At 36.5% G+C, this 23,854-nt stretch overlaps 1 protein-coding gene across 18 annotated transcripts in view; it reads left to right on the top strand.

Moving 5' to 3' along the window:
- RAPGEF2 (Rap guanine nucleotide exchange factor 2) overlaps window positions 1-23,854 on the top strand; it is a 237,367-nt gene that overhangs the window by 150,468 nt on the left and 63,045 nt on the right. For 2 of the 18 annotated variants that reach the window (XM_036314822.1, XM_036314820.1), the window contains exon 1: window positions 2,504-2,636. The exons of 15 other annotated variants lie outside the window; for them this stretch is intronic. In XM_036314822.1, the coding sequence (XP_036170715.1) occupies window positions 2,577-2,636 (60 nt within the window). In that variant the 5' untranslated portion in view covers window positions 2,504-2,576. Of the gene's footprint in view, window positions 1-2,503; window positions 2,637-23,854 lie in introns of those variants that run through there. One more of the 18 variants, XM_036314823.1, reaches the window with a different exon arrangement.

The following is a 23,854-nucleotide window of genomic DNA, read 5'->3' as shown; positions in this document are numbered from 1 at the left end:
ACTGGGAGCATGTATTTTAATTTGAAAAAGAGTCTTAAGGGATTCAATCGAAATGAAAAGATTTTAGTTTTTAAAAGATCCCAGGAGGTAGTTTGTTAAACCTGTTGGGTGGGTGGGGTTAGAATTCAGTCGAGACAGTTCAATAGAGACTTTTGGAATTTTCAAGGCAAAAATAATGATTGGCGTGGGATGGTAGCAGAGGTCAAAAGAAATCGAAACTTGAAACAAGGTGGAGAATTTAATTAATGGATATTTTGATGGATCGGACGTGGAGAAAGGTGGTGAGGATAACTCCTAGATGTATAAATTATATAACAGAACCCTGATGGTCCTTCATCTGCTCATCTGCGGCGTGCGTGGAGTGAGGAAATGGTGGAAATCAAAGTAGGTAATTCTTGAGAGATTTGATTGTGAAGTGGGGAAGGGATTACACTGTAGCCATGGGAGCATGTAGGATTCATAGAAGGTTTCTGGGTTTTGTTTTTGAGTTGGGAGATGCCTGAACATATTTAAAAGCCAGTGCAGATAATCTCTAGTTAAGGGGGAGACGTTGAATATATGTGGAGAAAGAGGGAAGATGGATAATGTTAGAAGTCTATGAAAGGGGTCTGTTGGAGATGGATGGGGAGAAGGATCCAACATAGTGATGTGGAGAGAATGGTTGCCTTTAAATATGAGGGGTAAAAGCAAAGAGACTAGGATGGGTGCAGTGTTAGGTAGGTAGGAAAGAAATACAGATTAGCAAGTACTGATAATTCCAAAGTTGAATATTAAAGTTGCTAGATTTTTCATATCTATGTTCTATTATGTATACCATTTATAGATTTGACTATAAGAAACTGACCATGCTTCAGAGTTAAAATGTCCTTATTCCTTGTCAACTATGATGTCTTTCAAGCAACTCACGTAGGTGAAATTAAGAGTTTATGATATAATTAAATTAAATTGGAGCTCTTTTTTAAAAACCCCAAGTGGGTTTATTTTGATATTATTTGCAAGGCGCCGTGTGTGTGTGTGTGTGTGTGTGTGTCTGTGTGTGTGTGTGTGTGTGTGTGTGTGTGTGTGTTTGTGAAAAATCACATCTCCTAAATTTGTATAAAGCTTGTTAAATGTGCATTTTGTAAAATTTTAATAGATACTTGTTTCCTGTAGCACAGTGATACCTGAGGGTGGGGAAGCGGTCACTTCCATTCCTTTATCTTCACCTTGGTGCAAAATCATGTTTTAGTTCAAAGCTGTTCAAGTAAGTCCTTGCTCCGTTTTCCCACCCTGTCTTCAGTGATATTATTTGGAGTCAGCAATCAATGGATTCCATCCCTCTGAGACTTGCTTAACCTACAGCCGCTGATATAACACAGGCAAGAGCTTGTTACTTTATCTGAATTGTCCATCGCTACCTTAATGAGTGAAATGGTTAAGTAGAGGAGGGGGCGAGCCTTAAGGAATGTGCGTTCCATTTGAGCTGAATATTTCAGTGTATAGGGGGAGAGGGAGGGTGAGAGAGAAATCTACTTACATCACTAGAACTGCATTGAGTGTGAGCCTTGCAGGTTAAGAGACAGACTACAGTGTCTTGCTTTCTGCAGGAAGCAGCAATGCCGTTTGTTTCCTAAGAGGAATTTTTTATTTAGGAAAGGAAGCTTTCTCTCTACCCAGGAAATGGCTTTCCTTGTGCGTTGCTATGCCAACTGCCTGCAGCCATGGTCCTCCAAAGTAAGCACAATAATGTAATTATATTGGTGTATTGCATTCAGACTCATGATTCTCGAGATTGTGTGTGTGTGTGTGTGCATGTGCCGTGTGTGTGTTAGTGACTCTCGCTAGCAGTCATGCTTGTGTTGTGAGAGACAGACATCATTAAATTAAATGTCCATCAGTGTCATGCTGCTAAGATTAATTGTGCAAACTTGGTTAGTGGAGTGGGACAGAGATCACTGGTCACCACTCTGTCAGCATCATTAGCAGCTAGGGAGGAGGTCCTGATTCACACGCTCTGCCCTGGTTTTTCTTTCTTTCTTTTTCTCTTCTCCTTTTTTGTTGGTTGAAGGGGCTCGTCTGTGTGATTGCAAATGAAACAAGAGTATTAACAATGCTTGGCTGAATGCTAGAGACCGGTTCTCATACCACCCTGACTACTATAATTCTGTATGAAGCCTTTTCGAGGGGAGTCTGTGTGCAGTCAGCCATTTTAGCTTTTTTTTTTCTTTCCTCCTTTTCTTTTGCCTCTCGTTCTTCAGTCTCCGAAATGATCTTCTCTGGGAAGACTGAGAGCTGTCTAAGGTTTCCTCAGCCTTGTCAGAGCCCAAGATGGTTAGAGTTCCAATGTTATAAAAATGGAGACGAACACCGTGGCTCGGATTCCTTTTCTGGTCTACAAGTGTGAGGGTTTTTTTAAGCTTGCCAGTAGTGACACTTTAAGCTGCCGCATGGTTTCCTCCTCCCTCTTTTTTTTTTTTTTTTTCCTTTTCCTTTTCTTTTCCTCCTTTCTTTTAATTTAATGCTGTAGAGGGTGACTTGCCATCCATGAGAGATTGGTACATGATGTGTAAATTCAGTTCAGCATATGTTTCTGCATTATGAAACCACTAGCAATCCCAGCTAACCATGGAGTTATGGGCCAGCAGGAGAAACACTCAGTAAGTATCGCAAACGCTGCTTGTGCTTCGGGAGCACGTCATAGAGAACTGCTTTAAAATGAGAATTATTGCTGCTTCTCCTCAGGGAAAACAGGTTTTTTAGAGGGTATGATAGTCCGCTTGCAGGCGGGAGGGTAAGTTACAACTGGCTTGTTCCAATTTTTGTCATGATTTAAAAAAATATTTTCTTAAACAAGACCAACAATTTGCTTAAAGCAAAATTAGGAACATTGAGGAATATTGGACAGCTGATTTTTATTATGATCAAAAATTACAGCTTGACATTTCATCTTTAACTTAATACTCGAGTAGGTTTTTTTAATTGAATTTAATGAGAGATCATGAAAAAGGTTACTGGGAACCGGTGTCTAGCGGAAGGAATTCACATGGAGGTTTGAATGAGGGAGGGAGAGCTTTGCGTATTGATTTGCTAATCAAATGATTGGTGGGACTCCTTTGACTTCTTAACCTGTTTTAATAGGAGATGAACACATTGAATATTGTTTTTAACGCCACAAGTGCTGCTTTTGTATAATTGATCCCATGAGTCAGCTCTGCATTTGTCATGCTGGAACCCCACAGGCAGCTGCTGCTGGTGGTGAGAAGCACTTTCTATGGCTGACACCACGTCTCAGCCTCCTGTTCCAGGAATGTGCGTTCTCACGGTGCTACTTTTGTGTGCATGGTGGAAGTTTCTGCCATCATGCTAATGCATATGTTTTATGTGTGTGTATATATTTAGATCCCCAAAATGAAAGTGCATAAATTTGGGCAGCATACCTAGTATATAGCATTAGCCTAAGTATTTTTGAAATGTCTGTTTTCACATCCTAGAATCTAGGAGGCATTATATTAGGGTATAGGATTTATCTTTGACATATTCCAAAAAGGGTGAAATGGTAAACTCAAAAATGGAGATAAAACACTGAGGCTTCAGAAACTTATAGACAGAAAGCCATGAGTTTGGAGTATCAGATGCTTAGGTGTATGTGTGTGATTTGGTTGTGTTCATCATTATGAACAAAATGATTACCTAAACCCAAGAGATTTTCTTAGATGAAGTGACTCCATTGGTATGATCTCACTTTCCTGATGAACCCCAGGATGTTCTTGAGTCAGTGGTTGTGTTGAAAGCATGTTATGATGCTGCGCCGAGAGCCCAGCCCTCTCATAATGAGATCCTGTGGTACCTCACTCATTAAATCTCTTCGGATCAAATGCAAAAAAAGACCAGCCATCTACTTAATTTCTCTAATAGGAAAGGTTGTTACAGAGAAGTTCCACTAGCATTCGATTTTATTAACAGGGTCTTTGAAGTGACGCTGCTCTGTAGTCATGGTTTTTTTTCAGGATGAAGTGAAAGTATTACTTAAACTGTACTTGAGGATCCTTAGAAGCAAAGTCTAAATCACAGGGGTTTTGTTTACCTTTTTCCATATATCCGTTCTCAAGATGGAGGGAGGGAGTATTTATTAACAATACTGTAATTTTCATGAACAAAGACTTGTTAAAACTGGTAGGAAAAAGTCTTACTAGATATGTGAAAACCAGCAGTTGGCACAGATAATCCTAAATAAGCATGTTCGTTTATATTTTACTGAAATTTAGGGAAATGCTGTGACTAAAGTACCCCTAGCCCTAAAAATAGCTGCGAATCAAGCAATTTCTGGAAAGCACGTGAGTGGTGTTTCCCGTGTACTTTTGTTACAAATTGAAGTGCTATGATTTCCCAGCTCAGAACATCATACGCAGCAGAGTGGGCAGCTTATGATATCAAGATCTTGCTATATGCTTGTTGATGAGCCCTTTGGTTATCTAGACTTTGCTATTGCATGTGCAGACCTTTAGGATTTTAATTATATGCAAGGAGTTGAATAGGAGAATAATTACTCTGGCTCTCACATAATAGGTGACTCAGAAAACAGTTGTAGAGCAAAAAGGAGAGAAAATGCCCTCTTTTGCCCTATGAGGCTTTATGAACATAATGTCAGAGCTAATTTTAAATGAGTAAAATATAGCAAATTCACAAATATTTCTTCGAAATGTTTGTGACTTTTTAAGTGGCTTTGTTTCTTTGACTATAGAAGGGAGTGAAATACTGAAAAGAAAAAAGAAAGACATTAAATTGGGGGCACAAGTAGTAAACTCAGTTATTCTACTTCATTAGAATCTTCAGATTCTGGGCTTTTATTCTTTATTCATTTTCTGTGTGTCTCTGTGCCTATCTCAGTTGCCAGCACATGGTAGGTGTACAATAAATAATCTAGAATTTCTCTTTTATTGGAAGTCTCATTTAACCCTTTAAAGTAGTAAATTCTAAATATGTTATCATTTCTCCTCCCCCTCCCCATTCTATTTGACCAGTTGATAATACTGAGATGAATACTGTGTTGCCCAACATGCAGCCAGCACTGGGCTTTATTCTTACAGTCATATAGAGCCTTCAGTTAGTTCTCAGAGGAACCTTGTGATTTTGTGAATTTTTAAAATAAAAGGAGATAATTAACATTGAAAAAAATGTAATACTGCATTTTCCAAAAGAAGACTGTTAATAGATGTTACATGAAAAAAGTTTTCCAGGCTCAGTAAGTTGGGGAAAACCTTGGGATAACATTAAAGGTGTTATCGCTCTATTTACCAACCGTTCTGTTTTTTATCTGCCTCTCCTCTTTTTGGCCTGCCTCAGATTATCTAATGGGAATAGCATTCCTTAAGCGTGCTTTTGAAAAGTCTGCAGTAGAGGATGACTTTGAAACTTTGTAAATTAAAAAAAAAAAGAAAAAGAATCATTTAAATCAACTTGACACCATCAAACTGATCATTTACTTTCTAGTTGTTTTTATTTTTTTTTAGAAATTATGGATATATGTAGCATGCTATACTTATGATAAAACCTCAAGTCATAATTAGATAATAAACTTTAAAAGCGGTTGATATAAGAAAATGCTTACTTAAATGTAGGAAATTAATAGCAATAGCTATCACTTCTTGAGCACCTATTATATGACAGGCACTATATTACATATTATCTGACTTAATAGTTACAACAACCTTTTAAAGAAAGGTGTATTATCAACTTTTTGGAGATAATGAAACTTTAAAAAGTATATATATTTAAAGACTGGTAAGTGGTGGAGCCATCATCATTGGAACGTACATTGTCTGATTTCACAGTCTTTCTTTAATCATGAACCTATAATATCTTTCCTTATATAGACAAATTTAGTCAAAATTAGACATGTAAACTTAGCAGGGGTGGGGAACCTTTGTTCTGCCAAGGGCCATTTGGCTATTTATAACATCATTTGAGGGCCATACAAAATTACCAACTTAAAAATTAGCCTGCTATATTTGGTCAACTATTTAATTAACTCACCCCTAATGCCTTGGCAGGGCCAGACCAAATGATTTCATGGGCCTTATACGGCCCACAGGCCTGATGTTCCCCACCCCTGATACAGAGTTATGAGAGCTGGTATTTACTCTCGGTGAAACACATGGTTTGCAAAAAATACTTGCTTTTCTCCTGCTACTGTTTTTCCTGGCATCTGTGACATTCGAAGCATTGAATATAAAAGAGCAATAATATGATCAAAATTATTTTATAAAACTTATAAAAATAGTTTTATAAAACTACATATTGACATACAATTAATAATGCATCTATCCCTTTTTTCCCCCCACACACTTTTTCTTTATTAACAATTTTAAAAAATCGTTTTGCCTTCACAAAAAAAGAGGTTTTCAGATACTTACCATTAAGCTTAAGCTTAAGCTTGGTAAAGTTTTGTAAATCCTAATTGGGTTTCCCATAACTTTAAATCTAGTCAAAAATACTGCAGATGCTTGCTTTCTAGTTCTGTATGCTTTTCTTTTAATGTCTTGTTAAGTATGAAGACTTCATACCCATTACTAGCTAATATCTCAAATCATAATAGACACTAATGATTGTGGGATAAGGCCTTATTTTAACTAAGTTTAAAAAATAATTTTGATATTTTTTATTAATTGACATTCTGATAGAGAACTCTTCAGTGATTTTAACCCTGTAATATGACTGAAGAGCTTGTCTAAGTGGGAGAAACGTGTCCATTGGCTCTGCCATTTTTTTTTCCCATTGTTTACTTGGGCTGTGGTATTTATATTACTTTCAATCTGTTTCTTTCTTTTTTGATATTATCTTGAGACTTGAATTGGGATGATCAGGAATAAATGCCATTCAGCCCAATTCCTACTCCTTTTTTGTGTTCGGACTTGAATTGGGATGATCAGGAATAAATGCCATTAAGCCCAGCCCTATCATGTTCCTTCTCATTTTTGCTGCTTAATTCTTTAAATATAAACTCAATGCCTCAGCTTCCTCTGTTGCCTTTGTCATTTCTGATAGTCTGACCTTGGTCCCTTGTACTCTATTGAAAGCACAGAGTCTTGATAGTTTGTCTCCCGTTTCTGCTTTAGTGAAGTCTGCATCTCTCTTGGAGCCCAATTCATGCTCACCTTTCTGAAGTCCATACTGTACATGGCTTATTTGTAGCCATAAATATCAATTTCATTATTTCATAAGCCTCTTAATAAAGAAGGATGTAATATAGCTTAACCATATGTCAAAATTCCTGTTGATCACAAAGGCCCTCTATCATCTACATTCTCTCCCTTCTGAATATATTTTTCTCTCTGACTATGATTTTTTTATTTAGGACAAGATGATCTGATTGCAAACACTTCAGGCTCACTTTCTTTCCTGTTTCCCAACTTGCAGTGCTCTTTGCTTAAGTTTCACTTGCTCTTTGTCGCTTCATATTCAGTTCTGCTTTCTCTGAATAATGATTTAGTGGCACTTAATATGCAATGCTCAGTTTTCTTAATTCTTTTAATTGGTGCTTGTATATTGGTTTGGTCTTTGCAGTTAGATGAGAAATCATACCTTGAGTGAATTCCCCCCCTTCCTCATGTTATATATTTATGATATGGTTGGGATTCAAAACTGTTTGTCAACTGTTTAAGAATACTGTACAGACAAGGAGTTTCTAGGATGGAAGAATAGCACATGAGGGTCCAAGGCAGGAAGGTGCACTGTAGAAGGACATGAATAATCAGAAGGCCATGAGGGAAAAATAGGGAGATAATCACTGTTGGAATGATTTGTCAGAGAGAGCAGGTTGATCCAGGTGATGGGGAGGAAGATGTTATGATACCTGACAAATTAATTACCACATTTGGGGATCCAGCAAAGGTGTGTAACCTCCTCTCCTCTTCCACCCTCTTACTTCCTTCCCTTTCTATCTTTAACTAGAGTGGATTTAAGAAAACTCAATTTTTAAAACATTGCTTTGATCTACCATGACAATTTGACCTTGTCTGTAAACATTGGGTACAGTGAATCTTTACTATAATTTGATTCATTTTCCTCAGCGATGTAGAAAATAGCACCAAGATTAATTATAGATGTTAGGTTATTCCTCTTTTGGTTAAGACTCCACCTTTTTTTTGTATCTGATCTTTATTGTGTTTGTAATGACTTATGTATTTCCTGAGATGAAATAAACTTATCTCTTGGGGAAGTTTTTCCACTGTGCTAGCTAGCAGAGAGGCCAGAGAGGAAGCAATATCCTGTTGTTTTACTCAAGGACAAGGTCATCTTGCCTTGGATTTGGGCCAAGAAACCCTAGCAACAAATAATAGATCTTTTTACCCTGTTAGAAGGGAAGAGACATATTTCAGAAACTTTCCAATGTATTGTATACACTACCTAGATGTATAGAAAAAACTCTATCTCATTGTAGGACATACTGAAGAAGAGATCTTACTTTTAAAAGAAGAGGTGTACTTCCCATTTTTTGCTTTGAGATATTGTTTAGTAATTATCTGTTTAAAACAGAACTGTATAAAAATAATATCAATTAAGATTAGTGAGAAAAGAATGATCAACTTAAAAAAAAAGTAGTGCTCAAATGCATCATTAGAAACTCAGTTGTTTTTTCTCCTTTAGCTGTTTAACCATAATAAGAGCATCAATCATTATTTTTCCTTCATTTAAAATATAATATTTTATATGTTTGAAATACTGACTTTTAATTTGCACCAAAATAAATGCTCTGTAAAGTTGATCATATTGATGTAATTATCCCTGAAATATAACCTGAAATTACTCTAGTCCATTTCCTTGGTTTTAGGCCTGACCACACTCTTAAATATTTTATTCAGGTATTCTGTTTAACAATCTTTCCAGTGTGATGGTCATTTTTCTGTGTTTAATAATCAAGTAAAAAATTTTTATTTAATTTAAATTCTTAATTAGTTTTTCTTTTGTAAATTTTTGAAAGCTTTTTCTACTTAGATCAAATGACCATTTTATCATTATCCATATATTCTATTTGGATTATGGTTTGTTCATGAACTTTTTCTTAAAAAGTGATTTTAAAAAGGAAATAAAAATTAGTGCTTTTGCTATCCATAGAGGAGAGAGAGAGAGAGAGAGAGAGAGAGAGAGAGAGAGAGAGAGAGAGATTTAAATAAAAGTTTCTAAATGAGTCCTTAAGGTCTTATTTTTCTTTATCATTAAGATGTTGTCTTTATTTTTGAAGTCCTGACACATGCTTGTGATCACTGCTATTTACAGTATTAAAATGCCAAGTCTATTAGTACATTTAGGTGTTACACAGAATAGTTAAATAGTATAGTGCCTGTTCTTAGAACATAGATAAGACACTTGTACAAAGACATACAAGAGATCATAAATACGTTTATACTCTAAAGAACATTAAGAAATTATACTAGCAAAGGAATTCTCACAGAAGCAAAATGTCTCTCTATAGATCAGTGATGGCGAACCTATGACACGTGTGTCAAAGGTGACACACGAACTCATTTTTTTGGTTGATTTCTCTCTGTTAAATGGTATTTAAATATAAAAAATATGTCTTTGTTTTACTATGGTTGCAAATATCAAAAAATTTCTATATGTGACATGGCACCAGAGTTAAGTTAGGGTTTTTCAAAATGCTGACACGCCAAGCTCAAAAGGTTCAATATGAAAAAGAAGATTGCTTAGATTTTTCAGTAAGGATTAGAAGGATTCTATAGTCACTGGGCCGATACAGGTTGGGTTGGTGGGGTGGGGGAAGGTTGTCAGAAGTTGAGTGATAAGTACAATTTACACCCCAGGATTCCAGTGATTGAGAATGTGAAGGATGAAATTAACTTTATCTTTGTGGTTAATTAATCTTGACAATTATTTATTTCCCTCTAGATGCATTACACAGATAGTCCTCTTAAACCCTTGGTTCCCGCCCCTGCCTTTCCTGTTGGTACAGAAACACCTTTGCAATGTGGAACTAGTACTAGTCAGTTGTCAACCTCTGCCATTTTCTTATTGATTGAACCTCTATCATAGACCTTTTATGTTAGTTATGTTGTATTCTCTTTTTCTCATCTAGTGTGTCCCAAAAAATGTATACACATATTTTGAATAATTATAAAGGCAGCATTTATTAAAATATATTTCATTTTCAAAATTGAGCTATCAGCTATTAAAGTGTGTATACATTTTGGGGGGACACCCTGTATGTGTGTACATATATAGTGTGTATATGATATATAATGATTGATCTTATTTAATTGTTATATTATCTTTCATATATATATATATTTACACACATAGAGTATGTATATGATTGATCTTATTTAATTGCAGTCTGTAATCTGTGTGATGTCTGCATAACTTATCAGTTAAAACTTAATCTGTTTATTTTGTACATTAAGTTCATATAAATACTCTTTAATATTTTTATAGTGACTTAAATCATTCTTTAAATCTTTTCATTCCATATTAGTACACCAGATCCTCTTTTATAATTTCCTTCACATGTTTATTATAAAGGATGTTTTCAGAGACATCTTAGTCATGGATTAACCTTACATTTATTGATTGATTGACTGGTAGTCTGAAAACCATCTTTACTAGTAAGTTACTAAGGTGTATATTCTCCTTTAGTGAACTCTAGTGAAATATGTTATTGGTTTATAACATTGACTTGGTTTGATTATGAAATGAAACATACTCTACCTCAGTATCTATGCATGCATTTCATGCATATGTGTGCATTTGTGTAAATATAATTAATCTATAATCTCATTTCCAATCTAGGTATGGAGATTAAGCTAGAATTTAACATTCTGTATATCTTATTATTGGGAAAGGCTAATTTTCAGGAACATATGCCCTATCTCTTGTGATAAATGGTATTTTCTTACTGCTCTCTATTAGAGATTTAAAAGTACAAGTTAAGATGGGGGTGCCTTATTTGGGTTATTTTTAAAAGGTCAACATTCCACTAATTTTAAGTGCTAGCACAACAACTTCACACCTTTTATAATAAAAAAGACGATGAAACATGGCTGTAAAAAATGTAGAATTGTAACCTTTTGATTGCCTCCATTTTCCTAGGAAAAAAGAATGGGTGCAACCAGATGTTGTTGCTTTTTGAAGTATTTTCAATATGTGAAAGCACTCTTTTTTTATTTTTCTCAGTAATCAAGAAAAATTTGGAGTTAGTGGGAATATTGTGACATGTAGTTTTTCTGGGTTTTATGGTACCTTTAATATTAGTGAAAAAGAAGATTGCTTAGATTTTTCAGTAAGGATTAGAAGGATTCTATAGTCACTGGGCCGATACAGGTTGGGTTGGTGGGGTGGGGGAAGGTTGTCAGAAATTGAGTGATAAGTACAATTTACACCCCAGGATTCCAGTGATTGAGAATGTGAAGGATGAAATTAACTTTATCTTTGTGGTTAATTAATCTTGACAATTATTTATTTCCCTCTAAAAGTATACTTTTTTCATTTTAAATGGCAATTAAAAATATGAATACATTTTATAATGCATTTATATTATATTAACATATAAGGCTTCATGCTTTTTGAAATTAATTCCATTTGTGTAAACAATCGAATGTCAAAATCATACTATATTATACTTTAGGGCTAACATATTCCTAAATATAAGAGTAATTTAAAATTATTTTCTTTAGAAGATACCCCTTGAATAGCTAAAGTAATTATCAGTGCTTGTTTTGGTTTGTATTATGGTTATTTGGGTGGCAGTTTGGTCTGTGGCTTGTCTGTGTTATCAGTTTTGTGCATGATTCATAGTTTTAAAATGCATAACTATATGTTCATTGAACAAAGAGAAAACAGATGAAGACAAGGACAGAAAAGTAATCATAATTTTACTACCTAGATAAAACCATTGGTACATATCTTCTTATTATAGAAATGTTGTTAATATTATGCATATAAAATTTGTTCTAGATTTTATTTGCCAAAATATATGCAGAATATATATTTACGAACAACTGATTTAAGAGAAACACAACTATTATGATGCTTCTATCATAAGCTGATTTTTCTACTTTATACTTTTAAAGTTTAAAGTAAAGCATAATATATATGTATTAGGTATAATATTGTAGATATCGAGAGAAAAGTTATACATAAGAGCTTCTTCAGCTAGTTTAAGAATTCCACCCCAAATGTGGGATAGTAAGAATGCAATGTGATTTTATTTTTTAAAAAATATATTTTTATTGATTTTGGAGAGGATGGGAGAGGGAGAGAGAGATAGAAGCATTAATGATGAGAGAGAATCATTGATCAGCTGTCTCCTGCACGCCCCCTACTAGGGATCGAGCCCACAACCCGGGCATGTGCCCTTTACCAGAATTGGACCCGGGGACCCTTCCATCCGCAGACCTGTGCTCTAGCCACTAAGCCAAACCAGCTAGGGCTGCAATGTGATTTAGTAAAGCTTACTATATCCATACCATTGTACTTTTCTGGAAGTTTATGCAAAGTTTTAAGATATAAGAAATGAACACTAACGTGTCAAAAGAAAAAGAAATGAACTTTAGATTTTTTTTTCCTTTCATTACCCTATTTTTAATTGGGCCCTGCCTCAATTAAAATCTAATATAGATGAGATTTAAAGCATATCTGCTGAAGAACAAATGTCAAAAAGTTGACAGACAGTCCTGACTGATGTGCCTCAGGGGTTAAAGCGTCAGCCTGCATACAGAAAGGTTGGGTCTTGAGTTCGATTCCAAGGGTACAGTCAAGGGCATGTGCTTGGGTTTCAGGTTCACTCCTGGCCCCATTGGGGAGTGTTCAGAATGCACCCAATTGATATGTCTCTCACATCGATGTTTCTCTCCCCCTCTCCTCCCCCTCCCCCTCACCCCTCCTCTTCCTTCTCCTCCTCTTCCCTCTCCCCCTCCTTCTTCCTCCCTCTCCCTCCCCCTTTCCCTCTTCCACTCTCTAAAAACCAGTGGTAAAAAATATCCTCCGGTGAGGATTAACCACAACAACAAAAAAGTTGATAGATAGTAGTGGTATTAATGAAAAGCTCATTTTGCTCTAGAAAAAGAGATGTGGATGACACAAATATATCTGTGCCCACCCCCCCCCCCCCCCCCCGAGCAAGACTACTTAAGCTCTATCTTTGAAAGGAAGAGGAGACTATAAAGATTATAGTTCTTATTTAATAAAAGTGTGTTCAGTGTTAGCTGAATAAAATGTGAAAATAAATAGTACTTATTAAATTTGTGGCTAGTCAGAAAAGAGGCAAATATATATTGATATTAAAAACATGGATTAGCCCTAGCCGGTTTGGCTCAGTGGATAGAGCGTCAGCCTTCGGACTGAAGGGTCCCGGGTTTGATTCTGGTCAAGGTCACATGCCCAGGTTTCAGGCTCGATCCCCTGTAGGGGGCATGCAGGAGGCAGCCAGTCAATTATTCTCTCTCATCATTGATGTTTCTATCTCTCTCTCCCTCTCCCTTTCTCTCTCTGAAATCAATAAAAATACAAAAACACCCCAACCACATGGATTACAAGAAATAAATTTTTACATAAGAATACCATCAACTAGTGCAGAAGCATTTCCAAACCATTGTAAAAAGTGAACCATACCTTGGGATCCAAAAAAGGCACCAATGTTATTTATATAACTGTTGTGCTTTTCCATCTGAGAAGTTATGTTTTGAAATGATGTGTTCTGCTTATTTGCCTTTTGAGAAGAGAAAATTAATAACGAAACCATATATCATGAATGTTTTCTTGAGGGTTTTATTCAGATTTCCATAAAAGAGGTTTGGAAATATGGTTTGAAAGCTTTGCATCTGGTTGGAGTAGCATATATTTACATGCTGGGTAAGCAGTATGGACAAAAAATACATAGGAGTGCACAGGCAGGAATGTCACATGTAATTTGATTAGTCCACAAAGAAGGAAGTAAGACTTGAGCTGTGCCACAGATCAGCAAGATGTGAAGGAAAAAGGAAATGGGAGAAATTTTTGCAAGGCAAACAGAATGAGCTAAAGCATTGAATTAAAAGTGTTTATGTACATTGAGTAGATCAGCTGGGCTGAGGTTGAGGGCAGCTGGAGGAGCACAGGTTGAAGAGAGAGGGGTCAGGCTGTGGTTTCATGTAATAATTCGAAAGTTATTAATGGTAGAATAAAGTGAAATAAAAGTGTGATGTGACCAGGGTACCACTGTGGTATTATAATGTTCATGAGTTAGATTTCTGAAGCACAAGCGTTTGTTTAGGTCTTCCTTTAGGGTGGCTAGCAGTCAAACCATCTCTCTCTCTCTCTCTCTCTCTCTCTCTCTCTCTCTCTCTCTCTCTCTTTTAATCTTCACCTGAGGATATATTTTTTGACTTTTAGTGAGAGAGAGAAAGAGAGAGAGAGAGAGAGAGAGAAAGACAGAAAGAGAGAAGCATCAATGGGAGGAAAACATTGATAGTTGCCTCCCGTACATACCCTGACCAGGGATGGAACCCACAACCATTTGAACCACCTGGTCAGGACAAAGCATCTCTTTTGATCTGGACATAGCTGAATGACTCATTCTCACTTCTACCTATATTATGTGAGCAGGTGAGAAGGGTCAAGAGTTCTTGGGGATATTGTTCTTGAAATTTTAACTATGTTTTTTAATGAAAATACCATTTTTCACTAAATCTAAGACCATTGATTGATTGAGTCACCTTACTTTAAATCACCCAGTATTTTTGTTTCATTGATTGCAAGATGGATCCCAATTTCAAAGATGTTAAAAGATGTTAAAATCGTGGATCTTAGAAACAATGGAATGTGGTATTAGCCATATTAATATAATTGTGTGTTTAATACAATGAAATTTGTCTGTGACAGTGATAATAGTGTGGTGTGCAAATAGTTATGGAACTAGATATACTATGTTTTGCCAGTTTTCTTATCACAAAATTATTTATTTAAAGAAAATGTGTTTTATATTTTATCGGTTATATGTGAATAAGACTGCCACTCTCTTAGAGTTGCTCACAAAATAGTAGCAGGAGAGAGATCTGCTGACAGGTGCACGAATTGTTATGTATTTGGTCTAGTAGAGGAATGTTCAGGGGCAGCTGGGGCCCACCAGGTGGCTATGGGTGGACGTAGAGAACAAGGGCATTATGGACAGATGGACTTTGGAGGTTTTAAGCAACACACCAGAGTAATCCAGAAGAGCTAGAATACCAGGTTTAAAGAAACCAAGGGTAAAATAGAGTTGAAGATGCCCTGCTCCTATATTGGTTTCAGTGCTGTACTATTATAAGTTATGTGCTGCTATTTTCCTACCCGCAAAGGAATTGAAAATAATATCTATACTAATAAAAGGGTAATATGCTAATCAGACCAAATGTCCTTCCAGACAAAGACACAGTGGTGCGGGCCGAGGCAGAGGCGGTTAGAGGGAACCAGGCCGGCAGGGTAGAGCAGTTAGGGGTGACCAGGCTGGCAGGGGAGAGTGGTTAGGGGCAACTAAGCCAGCAGGCAGAGTGGTTAGGGGCAATCAGGCAAGCAGGCTGGTGAGCGGTTAGGAGCCAGCAGTCCAGGATTGGAAGAGGGATGTCCAACTGCCAGTTTAGGCCTGATCCCTGAAGTCGGACATCCCCTGAGGTGTCCCAGATTGGAGAGGGTGCAGGCTGGGCTGAGGGACACCCCCTTCCCCTCCCGTGAACAGATTTCATGCACCGAGCCTTTAGTATTGAAATAACTACCAAGATATCCACAGGAACTCAGTAGGAGGTGGTGGATGGGGTGGGGATTGGGTCTTTCTTAGAAAGTGAAACTACTGCTAGTAACTATCTATAAAAATCACCTAACTTAGGAAATAGTTTGTACATGTCATAATGAAAACTGTATGACCACTTGTAACCTTTTTGAAGAAAGTTACTTAATAGAAGGGAGTAGTAGGAACTGTATGACCACTTGTAACCTTTTTGAAGAAGGTTACTTAAAGAAGGGAGTAGTAGGAACTACTACTACTACTTTTATTTAAAAATAAAAGTAGTAGCCCTAACTGGTTTGGCTCAGTGGATAGAGCGTCGGCCTGCGGACTGAAAGGTCCCAGGTTCGATTCCGGTCAAGCGCATGTACCTTGGTTGCAGGCACATCCCCAGTGGGGGGTGTGCAGGAGGCAGCTGATCGATGTTTCTCTCTCATCGATGTTTCTAACTCTCTATCCCTCTCCCTTCCTCTCTGTAAAAATAAATCAATAAAATATATTTTTTTTAAAAAAAGAAAAAGAAAAGTAGTAGTAGTAGGAGCCTAGTGGTCGGTCACAGGAGACTCCATAGCAGGAACTTGGATTTATATTCTGGCTTCCTATGTTCTAGGCCAGGGGTGGGGAACCTTTTTTTCTGCCAAGGGCCATTTGGCTATTTATAACATCATTGGAGGGCCATACAAAATTATCAACTTAAAAATTAGCCTGCTATATTTGGTCAAACATTTAATTAACTCACCCCTAATGCCTTGGCAGGGCCAGACCAAATGATTTTGCGGGCTGGACATTCCCCAGTCCTGTAATCTAGGCAATGTTTAAACTCTTTCAGATATTATCATACTTAATCCTCTCAATATAAGTATGCTGTTCTCTTTTTATACATTAAAAAACAGTCAAAACAGAGAGAGGTAAAGCAACTTTCCCATAGTTACACAACCGACACATGCTAGACTAGAGCTACTGGCAGTCTTTTCTTGTACACACACACACACACACACACACACACACACACACACGTGCACATGCAGATCTACTTTTGGAAGTTGTGCGAAGTATCTTATCTGCTTCTAATACATTGTTGCACTGATGGACCAATTTCTTGTTTTCTGTGTGTCCCATGGATTATACTTGGTGTACCGGTTAATAATGCGGATTTTGTAATCAAAGAAAACATGATAATTTGAAGAGAAACATCAAAAGTGCTTTATTCAAAGTAATGTCCATCACTAGCTACACATTTCCCCCATCTTTCAGGTAATTTGTGGATACCGCCCCAATAGAACTTTTCTTATTTTGAGGCAAACCATTCAGAGACCCAATTTTCTACTTCTTCATACGTTCTGAAGTGCGGCTCAGAAACTGCGTGTGCCATCGATCAGAACAAGTGGGAATCTGAAGGAGCAAGGTCTGGTGAATACAGTGGGTGGGTTCATACTTCCCAGGCAAGATCTTTTAACGTGTCTTTAATTGGTTTTGAAGTATGTGGTGGTGTGTCATCATGAAGCAAAATTACTTTGCCATGTCTTCTGGAACATTCTGGTTGTTTTACGATCAATGCGTGGTTCAAATTGACCTGGAAGTTCTTTGTCTTTCACATTGAAATCATCACTTTTAAAGCTTTTAAACCAGCGCTCACAAGTATCTTGAAATGGAGCATGTTCACCATAAGCTTCCCAAAGTATATGATAACTTTCAGCAGCACTTTTCTTCAAAAGAAAGTAATGAATTAAAACTTCCCGCAAATGCTCTTTTATTGGTACGAAATTTGACATTTTTAAGTGTAAAAATATCTATGATGCTAACACCTTCAGAAAATTTGACATATGAAGTTTTGAAGCTTGTTGTCAATACAACAAAATAGCATACATCTCAAATTGCATATATATCAACATATGTGTAACTTCAGCTATTGAAAAAAATCCGCATTATTAACTGGTATACCTAGTAATTTTCATAAAAAAGATTGAGAACAGGTTATTCTGCCCCCTACATCCAGCGGTGATTTTCTTTAGTATGAGTTTCAAAGGGATTTCACTTGTGTGATGTAGTAGCTGCTATCTCTACCATAAAAGGGACGGTAATTTTAACTTGATCTTGAAAGGAAATAAAAGTAATATATTTTATCCCCCTTTAAGGTTGGCCAGAATTGCAAAAATATAGTTTTGTATTGAGTAATACTCTTTAACACTTTACATGAAAGTTTTCTCTTGTGAATTTAACCTTTTATGGGAAGGGCACCATGTTTACCCGAGATTTCTCATCTGTTGGTTCTCCAGAGGCCTTTCTTATTGCCCTGTTTCTAGACTTGAATATAGAAAAGAATCCTGTTTTTGACTTATTGTTTGGATGATATAATAGCTCCCTTAATTTGTTTTCAGTTAGATAAGTAATTTATAAGGAGCTAATTTTAGCACATAGCCACATAAAGTTTTGTCATCCAGACAGACTTAACAACATTGTCTTAGCCATTTAAAATACAGAAAAATTGAATAATAACTAGGCCCATCTTTATCACCATTTCTTTAACCTTCAGCACTGTAACACATTTGTGGGACTGTGGAATATAATTGTACCTTTTTAAAATATACTTTAACCTGGCCACGGTGGAGAGACCTGACATTCAGTGATCACCCTCTGAGCATTAAGAACAGTCTTTTCTTGGTGGTGCTAATGGCCCGGCTCCCTCCGGCAGGATGATGGGCAGGGCATTGTAGTCGGCAGGATTAGAGAACCTCTTTCAAGGCTCGGTATCAAGTACTGCCTTTGTTAGCCATGGGAGTATACATTACTCACACACCCCCCCCCCATTTTGTTCCTGCCTTTAAGTATTATTCAAAGATGCTATGGAAAAGGATATTGCCTTCAATTGGTTGTACTAAAGTTAATGAGTGGCTTTGAAGTGTTACCCTGAACCTGAGAGCAAACCAATGATGTAGCTTCTTAACAGTGCTCATTGCATATCATCCTCAAGCATGCTGATAGGGATATTTAAAGCAAAATCCTCTTTATTTCCTCTGTGAACCTTTCCCCATAGTAATAGAAAAGAACTATTCCAACTAGGTTTTTTGCATAGTAACACAATGCAATACTGTATGTACAAGGGCCTTGCTTTGGACTAGCTGTGCAACTGTTAGGCAAATCATGTAACTTCTCCAAGTTTCTGGTTTCTCACTTCAAGGTCCAGATCGTGACTACAATACCGATTTCTGTTACAATAATTTTACTAAGTGCTTTACCTATATTATTTTTCTTTAATCATCAAAACAATACAAGGAGCGAAGTGTGAGATTCTCTGTTTTACAGATTTAAAACTTGAAGTTTAAATAAGGAAATATAGAGTTAACGTTTCAGAGTCTTTTTGCAAACTATGAAGCCTTGGTGAATGTCAGTTATCGATGTTAAATGATATGCTCTAGAGCAGCGGTCGCCAACCTTTCGGACCTCACGGACCACCCGTTGGCGACCACTGCTCTAGAATCTCACATGTGGATTGGAATCCTAGCTCTTCTTTTGTAGCTCTGTGACATTAAGCGGGTTACTCCAGTGTCCTGTTCCATTTTCCTGGTGTGTCAAGTGCTGTTAACAATGTGTGCTTCATAGGGGTTACATGTCTGGCACAGGGCCAGGCACACAGTAGCATCCATGAGTTCGATTCCTGCTTTTCCAGCTAGAAAATTTTTTTACCCCTTCTTGGTTTTTAAATAGGATGTTGACACTGATTCAGAGCTTTATTTTTCGTTATCTAATTTTAAATTCTAAGTTCATAGAACATGATTCTCTGTGGGACATCGTAGGTCAATTGTGATTTGCTTTAAGGTCCTTCATTAGCAATTTTTTTACAGATTGGTACTGGTTTCCAAAATAGCTCATAAAAGATCATAGTTGCTATAAAAAAAATCTCTGTTAAATTTTCCCTAAGTACTTTAAAAATTTCCTCCACTTATTAAGTGATTTTGTGCAAGTAGAGCTGCTTAGTAAGACCTGTCTTTGTAGTCATTTCGCGTGCGTGCGTGTGAGTGTGTGTGTGTGTTTGCAAGGAGGTATTTTTAGATAGTTTAGCTGAACAGCAATCTGACGTCTTTAGAGGAGACATCAGTTCATTATGTGGATACAAATTCTATGCTTTCGGCTTTTATACAGCAAGTCTTAATATAAATCTGTTCTTGCCTTTTCCAACGAAAAAGACTATATCATGGTATGTATTCTGTTTCTTCCTAAGGCTGGCCTTTCCAGTTAACCTTTGCTTAGAGAAATGATCAAAGTAGAAATGCCTGTATTTGCTCACAACTGAATATAGATTTATAGAAGCATGGAATTTTGGGTCATATTTAAATATGCCATTATACATTATGCCACACAGTGTTTTTCTATTGCAATGTGATTCAGGGGATTTAAAATAGTCATGTGGTTTATAAATGTTGCTTTCTTTTAAGTAGAACAATTTAAAGGCCAGGATGTGGGAGTTCTGTACCTCTTAACTGTATATATTGCTCTGTCGGTCAAAAAAATGCCTTTGCTTTATGAAAGGTAATTTAATGCTGAGCATGTAGTAGGGACATGGTTATTTGCTTTCTGGTTGCTCTAAACACAGTGTTGCATATAAAGCTACGCTAATATTTTCTTTTATCTGGTTCTTTTCACTTCTTAAAAATCTTGGCGGGGGGGCGGGGAAGGGGAGCCCTTAAAGCTTAAGCAAATTAATGTTAGTTGTGACACTTGTTCTCACAAAAGGATGCCTTTAGTTAAAAATAAACACAGAACTTATACATGTGTTTTTCTGATTTTACTAAAGCTCATTTTGGGAAACTATTCATATAGAAGTTCAAAAGATTTTTAAAATTAATTTCAAATACATGTTCTTTATTCATTTTCTAAAATTCAAAATTTATATCTACTTCATCTCACAATGTCGAAGCTTGAGTGAAAACTTTTGTTTTTCATTCAAATGTGTTATCTGCATGGTGTGAAGCATCCATGACTTTAAGCAGGTAACTTCAAATGTCCTAAACCATTTCTTCTGGTCTGTCAAGTGCTGTTAATGACGCGTGCATCATTGGTTGGTTGTCGGGGTTACATGTGGTTTCTAAATTTTAATTCAGTTATTTCATATTATATGAACAATTGGAATTTTAGTGATATTTTAATTATTGCAGTAGAATTCCTCATATTTTAATTTATCTTTGTAAACATAAAACATTATCATAGGGAAGTAAGTTACTTTTTTTTTCCCTTTATTGATTAAGGTGTTACAAATGTGTCCTTATCCCCCCATTAAGTTACTTAACCTAAAGAAAGACATGATCTCGGAGAGTCAGGTTAATTATGGGCATCTCTCTGAAAATGTGGAGATCTTTCATTCTTTAAGCAAAAAGCAATATGTTTTACATATATATGTATATATATGTATGGAAGGGTGAGACAAGACATTTTGGAGTATGAAAAACAAAAGAAATCTTAAGGTTTTTTTTAAAAAAACCTTCTTGTTCTTAAAAAATTAGTGTGTTATGTAACCAGTTAAGAATTTAGCTGAAGCCTAATATTAAGTGACTCAGATTCTTTGCTTCTTAATGATGCTTCTTTACAGTGAAATTCAAGCAGTTGCCAGATTCTTAAGCCATGAGTTCATCCTCTCTCCTTGCAAAATTTGCATGCAATAAAAATTGAGAATCTGTGCCAAAAGAGGTGTTAGTGCTGAAATTCTTACATGCTAAGTGTAACATATTTTATGTTAAGCTGTTTCTCAGTAAAATCATCTGTATTTCAATTTAAGAAAAGTGACCAACTTTAGGCTAAAGTTCCTTTACGAAAAAGTGGCATAAACGCCCCAAATATCTGGCTTCATTGGCTCCTTACTTCTCAACAGCACCTCCGCCAGATAGCCATTGTTGTTTCAGAATTGTTTTCCTCAAATTAATCGAGAAAGGCACCTACCTTCTTCTAACCCGGTAATGTTCTAGCTATTTCAATAAGCATGCTTTCAGGTAGGCCAGGTGTTCTCTTGTCTCACCACTGACTTGGAGGGAAACACAGACAAACTTCTTGCGCACTTAACCCTGAGGAAGTCTTCAGGTATTATTGTGAAATTGAATGCTTCAAGAAGTTTTCCTGAGATATGAGGTGATTCTAACAAGCCTGGAGAATGCCCAGTGGAAATATTTAAGGTGTTGTTAATGTTTGCTTCCCCGCCCCCAACACACACACACACACACACACACCCCTACCTGACGCGTGCGTGCACCAGCCAGGCATTTGTATTGAAATAAATGAGCAGTGTCCTCCTGGGATATGTATGTAGTGCCTGAGTTCTTAGGAGTTTATTAAAATTGACGCCCTATCCCCTTTTCCTGATTAAAGGTCATTGCATCTTTTTGCTGTTGTTCAGTTCACTTCAAAATATCTCAGAGATTTGAACCATTATTGACTTGAATATATAATTCTTGGCAACTGTGTAATTTACCACCTTTCCCCTCCTTTCAATTTGTAAGTCAGTTACTCGCTTTGGAATTAAAGATGTCTTAATTTACTCTCTCTGCATTGACTAGAGATTATTTCCTATCCCTATTATGTTACATTTTTTTATTCTCCAGTTTTCCATTTTCCATTGGAATACATTTCTCATTCCCCAGTTTTTCATAGTTGGGAGAATACATTAGAATAAGCCCTGTTCAGTCTTGAAGATATGCCTATAGGGGTTGACAAAAGTAGGTTTACAGTTGTTCATATGTAAAATAATTCAGTAATTAATAAATAATAATACACGAATCAATTGTTTTGCATACAACTGTAAACCTACCTTTGCCTACCCCTGTATATCTAATTTGATAAAAAGATATCTAGTTTATAAACATCAGAGAATAACAGGTGTCAGACCATGACTTTCACTGGAGGATACATAAAAGAAATCAGAGTTTATGTTTGATTTGCTTGATCTATTTTGTTATTAGTATCTTGGTTGCTCTTTAGTTTTTCTTGATTTTAATTTAAGTGAATTCTTTGAAATAAGATATGAAAAGAAGGAGATTTTTATCTCAGGAGATTTCTTAATTTGTTGATAAAATTGAAAGCATTGAAGAATAGACTTTATTTATGAAGGCCATTAAATCAAATGATAAACACATAGCCAAGTTCATATCTCACTTGAACTTTTATTAGGTTTATACATTTGGAGGAGGCACTAGCAACTTCTCATGTTGTTTAAAAGAGTCCATAAGCAAAATCTAGATGTTTAAGCTAATTTTATTTTAAATTTTACTGTAAAATGCATTTGTTTTACATTTCTGTGGGCTTTTCTTTTTCTTTTTCTTTTTGCTTATATTAAGGGGTTTGCTCAAAAGGGAGATAAAACTTGAGGCCTTCATCTCGTGTTACCCCATCTGTTTTTTTATTTCAAGAGTTCCTACCCCATCACAGTAGGGATCGAAATACCCTATTCCTCATCATCATAATCATCTTGATCATCATTTATTATTTTTGTACATATTAACATGTAAACACTTAATGAGCAGGTGAACAGTTTACTAAACTTTGCCCTCAAAACCAGACATTCATTGGTTGATTATAATAAAACTAGAGTCCCAGTGCATGAAATTCATGCACAAGTAGGGTCCCTAGTGGCTGCCAGCTACTGACTGGGGCCTCCTTCCCAGGCTGCCGGCTGGGGTGGGGCCAGCCGGGGGGAGTGGCCACAGGCGATTGGCGGGCCAGCCCTGCCCCCTGGTCAAACTCCTGGTCAAGGGGACAATTTGCATATTAGGCTTTTATTTTATAGGATTCAAGATTGTATGTTTATTCACTGCCCACTACATATGTTGATGTGGATATTGTCACTTCAGATTTGACATGACCAAAATATAACTCCTGAGTGTTCTTCCGGCCACCACCAAAGAACCAAGCAGGCAACAAACTCTTAGGGTTCTCCAGTCTTCCTTGTCTATCATAATTGGCATTACCATCTATTCAGATATTGAAACCCAAAACCTATGAGTTATCTTTGGTTCTTCAGGTTGCCCAAATGCCATATTCTTCAGCAAATCTTATTTGTTCTACCCTCCTTATCATGAGTTCATGATCTTCTCTCCATGTTCATTATTACCACCCTGGCCTAGCCTACCATTATGTACTCACTTG

Source organism: Myotis myotis, unplaced genomic scaffold (genome assembly GCF_014108235.1).
Source record: "Myotis myotis isolate mMyoMyo1 unplaced genomic scaffold, mMyoMyo1.p scaffold_m19_p_6, whole genome shotgun sequence".
Classification (NCBI taxonomy): Eukaryota; Metazoa; Chordata; class Mammalia; order Chiroptera; family Vespertilionidae; genus Myotis; species Myotis myotis.
This window is presented reverse-complemented; position numbering and strand designations above follow the sequence as displayed.